Source organism: Phyllostomus discolor, chromosome X, assembly GCF_004126475.2.
Source record: "Phyllostomus discolor isolate MPI-MPIP mPhyDis1 chromosome X, mPhyDis1.pri.v3, whole genome shotgun sequence".
Lineage (NCBI taxonomy): Eukaryota > Metazoa > Chordata > Mammalia > Chiroptera > Phyllostomidae > Phyllostomus > Phyllostomus discolor.
The window spans coordinates 20,507,919-20,514,030 of record NC_050198.1 but is presented as its reverse complement, the minus strand read 5'-3'; the positions used below and the strand labels follow the sequence as shown (position 1 = coordinate 20,514,030).

The window sequence follows — 6,112 nt, the reverse complement described above, 5'->3', positions numbered from 1 at the left end:
AGAGTTAAGGAAAAACCCTCTGGACATAATAGTGGCCTCTGTGAGACTGGGCCCCTTCCTCAGCCTTGGTAGACCCCTAGTAGGTGTTCTTGTAATAAGTGTCGCTGACTGATTTTGGCCTCTGGCGTCTGAGGGGTGTGAGGCCTTAGGTTGAGGTTGGCAGTACAAGGTCCACAAAATGGAGTCTGAGATCCTGCACGAGTTGTTGTTGGGGGGGGAGCGGGGCACGGAGAATTCTTAGGGTGTCACCACCCAGGTGTGGCTGTCTGTGGTGCAGTGTCTTGCTGCTTTTTTCAGCCCAGAAAGTCTTCTGTATTGGGTGTCTCCTCACGTGAATCTTGGGTCGGAGACTAGGGGCTTCGACTGGAAGGTGGGACCTAAAGCGATACAGCACAACAGGGCACACATCAACCTGTATCAGATTGAAGAGCACAAGTGAGGAGTGTGAGACCAACCAACCAAAAGCATAGAGCTCGCTGCAGAGACCTTTTCCATGCTGTCAGCCCTAAACAGCCCAGTGTAGGTTGGCAGCCAGAGGCCAGTCTCCCCTTGCTATTCTGAGTCCCAAAAGGTGAACTATTTGCTCTCAATAGGTTATTCAGCAAAGGGGCCCTATTTCCTGACAGGTACTATTGAGTTATGTCTAAAGGGCACACTCTCCACCTAAAAGGGTTTTCCCAGGGTCCCAAGGAACCCTTGGGAGATCCCAAGCCATGATAGTCTCATGAGACAACCCATCACTGTCCCATGGTGTTCACTGAGAAGTGAAGCATTACAGCGATGGGCAAACTCAGGACAAGAGGAGGAGTCCCAGGCCCCTCCAGGCTTCTAGGTGATGAGCCCAAGGCAGCACCATCTCACGACTTTCTTCTCAGTTGTCTCTATGAAAATAGACCTTTTTTCTGGGGTGGCTTTATATGCCCGTAGCTGGGGGCTGAGGTCTGAGCAGTAGCCAAAGAAAAGACCTTAAGAGAGGGCTAAATAAACACCTGTCCCATAAGTCAGGAGCCCAAATAATTCTGCTGAGCCCTGCTGTCATCCCCAGGAGGCCCCGAGGAGAGCTGAGTAGCAGAGATATCACCTTAACTGCCTGCTCCTTGAATTATGGGTGAAGACATTGTTCTATGGAAGTGACGTCTGATCTCAGTACCTATAATTAGTCATGGGAAGGACCCTAAAGGGTGTCATGGGGACACCCACTCTGGAACAGAATGTTCTCAACAGAGCCCTGTCCTGCTGTCCCACTTGGAGGAACTGTTGATGTGACATCCCATGAATTCATACTCAGTAGCCACAGGGATGAAACTGTATAGTGCAAGGGAGTGATATCAGGTTAGCATAGGGGAAGCATCTGATATACTATCAAGTTTCAAGGTGTAGACCTTGTGTGAGCAAAGAGCTGACCATCTACTTGAGTGAACATGGGCCTCCATGATAGGTAACCTTCCTGTGTAGTAATCCCTGGGAGGTTTCAGATAATGGTGGCTAGCAGGGTTTTTTTCTTCTTCTTCTTTCTTATTTTCATATTCTTTTTTTATTGTTGTTCAAGTAGATTTGTCACCATTTCCCCTCTCCCACTGCCCAAAGCCCCAGCTATCCCACCTTCTACCCTCAATCTCAGCCCCTCTGGCTTTGTTCTTGTGTCCTTTATACATGTTCCTTGATGACCCTTGTCCCCTTTCCCCCATTATTGCCCCCTCCTCCCCTCTGTTTACTGTCAGTTCTTTATTTCCATGTCTCTGGTTATATTTCGCTTGCCTGATTTGTTGATTAGCTTCTATTTATAAGTGAGATTATATAATGTTTGTCTTTCATCACCTGGCTCATTTCACTTAGCATAGTTCTCTCTAGATCCATCCATGCCTCATGAAGGGTAGGAGCTCTTTCTTTCTTTGTGCTGCCTAGTATTCCATTGTGTAAATATACCATTCTTTTTGATCTGTTCACTTAGAGATGGGTACTTAGGTTGCTTCCAATACTTGGCTCTTGTAAATGGTGCTTCTATGAACATTGGACTGCAGAGTTTTGTTTTTAATTTGTGTTTCAGGTTTCTTAGGGTATAATCTCAGCACTGGAATCTCCTGGTGAAAAAGCAGTTCTATTTTTAGTTTTCTAAGTACATCTCATACTGTTTTCCACAGTGGCTGCACGAGTCTGAATTCCTACCAGTGGTGCACTAGGGTTCCCTTTTCTCTACAACCTCACCAGCATTTGTTGTTTGTTGATTTGTTTATGATGGCCTTTCTGACAGGTGTGAAGTGGTAACTCATTGTAGTTTTAATTTGCATCTCTCTGATGGCAAGTGATGCTGATTATCCTTTCATATGTCTCTGGGCCCTCTGTATATCCTCCTTGGAGAAGTGTCTGTTTAAATCCTTTGCCTATTTTTTAATTGGATTATTTGTCTTCCTGGATTGGAGTCCTGTGAGTTCTTTATATACTTTGGAGATCTCACCCTTGTCTGAGATATCATTTGCAAATGTATTTTCCCATACAATTGGTTCTCTTTTTATTTTGCTGATATTTTCTTGAAAACATCTTCAGGTGTTTTCTTTAATTTGATAAATTCCCTTTTTTTAAAATTTTTTCCTTTGTGTCCCTTTCTCTAGGGGACATATTGGTGAAAATATTGCTGCATGGCATTTTAATTAAGTTGTACTACATTTCAATATCAAAACATTTTTTGTATTTCCTGATTTTAAAGAATAACACATCGTTGTGAGAAACATTTTAAACTGCACAACCATGAATAACATAGAAAAAGAACATTCTCCACACACCCCACCACTAAAGACCACCAGAGTAAATATTTTGGTGTATTTCCTTTCAAAATTTTATCTATGCATAGCTATTGTTTTTAAATAAAAGAATGTATATTGCAACTCTTTCATTAAAGCATAATTTACATAGACTTTATATTGTTTGGTTGTAGGAACACTTTGAAATGACCTAATTGTCCATCAGTAAGCAAATGGTATCTTAAATTACAGGATGCCTGCATAGTGGGTATACTGCTGCTATTAAGAGAGAGATCTATAGCCAGTGACCTCGACAGATGGCACAGTATTTTGTTAAGTGAGAAAATCAAGTTGCTTTTGAAACGCAGCATTCCAAAGCTTCAGCATTTCCCTCACCATTTTAGCTTCTTTTGGTTACTTATATTTGGGTGAATGTACAACTGCCAGATCAGCATGTAGGAGGCCCTGGATACTCATTCTCTGGGAACTTTCTTTGCCATGCAGTGGGCCACTTGCTGTAGATAGCTGCTGCTCACTAGCACTCTCCATTGAGATTCTTGGCTATTGTGGGGTTGGCATTGGGGAGCAGCTTCAAAAGGACCACATCCTCCAATGAAGACTCTCTACACGTCAGCTCAGGCCTGAGCCCTCTGGCAGATTTTTTCATCCCTACCACCACCTTTCATAGAAGGAGTCAGACATGCAAATTCTGTCCTATCTGGCAAATCATTACTACCTCAATGAAAAAATAAATTTGGGGCTCATTTGAACTTTCATTTTAACATTGCTTATTTCAAATTCGTTTGTTCTACATGACTCCCGTTTCTGAGCCATTTAAACACCTGCCTGTTTTTGTCGTAAGTTAAAGAATCTCTAGCTTGCACTTTCTTTCGTGTCTGTATAACAGTCAGCATTTTTAAAATTTTTTGAAAGTATTTTGTGACTATTGTAAGAAAGTACGACCAGTTACTAGTTTCTTATTGGTGCTCTAACAAATTAACAAAAATTTAGTGGCTTACAAATCAGAAGTCCAAAATGAGTCTTGGGCTCAAACCAACATGTCTGCAGGGCTGCTTCCTTCTGGAGGCTCCAGGAGAGAATCTGTTCTTTGTCACCTCCAGCTTCTAAAGGCTACTGGCATCCTCTGTCTGTGGCAGCATCATTATAATCTCTGTTTCTATCATCACATTGCTCTCACTTCTGACCCAAATTACAGCATCTTTCCTTTTTTACCCATTTAGTTATTTTATTTACTTCAATTAAATGTTACAATCAGTATTATTTTGTATTAATTTGCAGTGTCCTGCATTGTGTTTGGACAATCCTATACTTTACAGTGTCCCCCTTGATGTATCCAGTACCCACCTGTTACCCTACATAGTTATTACAGTACTACTGACTACATTCCCTATGCTATACTGTACATTTCCATGGCAGTTTTGTAACTACCAAGCTGTACTTCTGAATCCTGTTCCCTTATCACCTGTGCCCCAACCTGCCTCCCCTGTGGCAACCATCACTCTGTTCACTGTATCAATGAGTCTGTTTCTGTTTTGTTTGATTCTGTGGATGACTATTGGTCTTAACACTTCATCTCACACACTGGGGTGTAGGAAAATGGTAGTTTTGGTCTCAAAATGGCCAGGTTGAGATCAGCAGTGGATAAGGTGAATAGCCAGTGCAGGTTTCCATAGGGAGACAGGGAAATGACTGAAAGGAGGTGTGACTTTGTCTTGGGGAGACAGCCTTATTTAGCATAGGAGAGATGACACGGGCCCAGTGAATTCCTTGGTAATGATCCTGAGGGGTACTGAAAGGACCACACTTCCCAGAACACAGACGGCTCTACTGGGCAGTGATACCTGCCTAACCTGCCTACTGTCACCCCTGAGAATTCTCAGCCTGGCTTGGCCGGATGCACCTTGAGGAGAATTGAGCATTCCTCCATCTTGTCCTAGGGGGACAGAACAACCCAGAGGTCAGATGTAGCACTGCTTTCTGCAGAAGTCCATCACAGGCAGCTTTTATTAGAGCCCCCACCATTGAGCTTAGCAGTTGAGGCCACTCACATCTTTCTTCTTTCCCTTAGGCAGTGATTCCCCATTGCCTTCCTGTTCACACTCCTGATTACTGACACCTACAAACATCATGGCTTTTAATCAGAAGAATCCACAGGGCTCACCCAACCAACCCCTTCAGAGCCGCAGTGAGACCCAAGGCCTGGAGGCTGCACAGGCACCTGAGGCTGTAGAGAGGGCCTGTCTGTCCTCCGACCCTCCCATGCCTGGCACTTTGAATGAGGCTCCTGCTTCTGGTATCCCCAGTAGTCCTGAAAGTCCTTGGAGTTTCTGCTCCTCCTCCATTGTCACCACAGCCACCTCATCATGCAAATCTGGTGAGGAGTCCAGTAGCCAAGAAGAGGAAGGTAGCACCTCACAGGAAGTTTCCACAGATGCTCTAGATGAAAGAGTGGCTTTGTTGGTGGATTTCCTGCTGATCAAGTATCACATGAAAGAGCCAGTAACCAAGGCAGAAATGTTGGTGATTGTCAGAGAAGAGTATCAAGATCACTTCAATGACGTCTTACTACAAGCCTCTGAGCGCATGGAGATGATATTTGGCCTGGATGTGGAGGAAATTGATCCCATCAACCACTGCTATGCCATCGTCATCAAATTGGGCCTCACCTATGATGGGATGCTGCATGGTGAAAAGGGCGTGCCTAAGACTGGCATCCTGATACTTCTCCTGGGGGCCATCTTCATGAAAGGCAACCGTGCCACTGAAGAGGAAATCTGGAAAATTCTTAGTGTGATGAAGTTATATCCTGGGAAGAAGCATGCCATCTTTGGAGATCCCAGTTGTCTCATCACCAAACATTTCGTGGAGGAGGAATACCTGAAGTACCAGCAGGTGGCCAACAGTGATCCTGCACAATTTGAATTCCTGTGGGGCCCAAGAACACATGCTGAAACCACCAAGATGCAAGTCCTAAAGTATCTGGCCAAGGTTTATGGGTCTGACCCAAGTTGTTTCCCATCTCAGTATGAGGAGGCGTTCCAGGAAGAACTGGAGAGATCTCAGTCCAGAATTGCCACAGTGGCTATTGATTAGCCACAGTGGCTATTGATTACCATGGTCACTCCCAGTTCTAAGGCCAAACTTGGTTGGTTCTCCCTTGCCTGTGGAAACCAAGGATAGTTTCCTCATGCATTGTTTGAAGAGGGAGTTCATGTTCATAGAATTTAGGTCAGTGAGAGTGTTGAAAGGAACACAGTGCATTCCTGTGTCTCTCTTTGGTATGTGTAACTTGAAAATCAGTTCTTTTGTTTGGTAACACCTGTATTATTCAAAGAATTTGGTTTTTTATATAG

At 44.0% G+C, this 6,112-nt stretch overlaps 1 protein-coding gene across 1 annotated transcript; it reads left to right on the top strand.

The window, feature by feature from the left end:
* The first annotated feature begins 4,769 nt into the window (after positions 1–4,769).
* On the top strand, positions 4,770–5,852 carry LOC114505658 (melanoma-associated antigen B16-like). Its single transcript, XM_028523444.2, has one exon. It carries the CDS (start codon positions 4,887–4,889, stop codon positions 5,850–5,852), a length of 966 nt encoding a protein of 321 aa, XP_028379245.1. The 5' UTR covers positions 4,770–4,886.
* Positions 5,853–6,112: the final 260 nt, after the last annotated feature.

Excerpts from the sequence above, each read along its gene's own strand:
- LOC114505658 (XM_028523444.2), top strand. The coding sequence starts at position 4,887 with ATGGCTTTTAATCAGAAGAATCCACAGGGCTCACCCAACCAACCCCTT.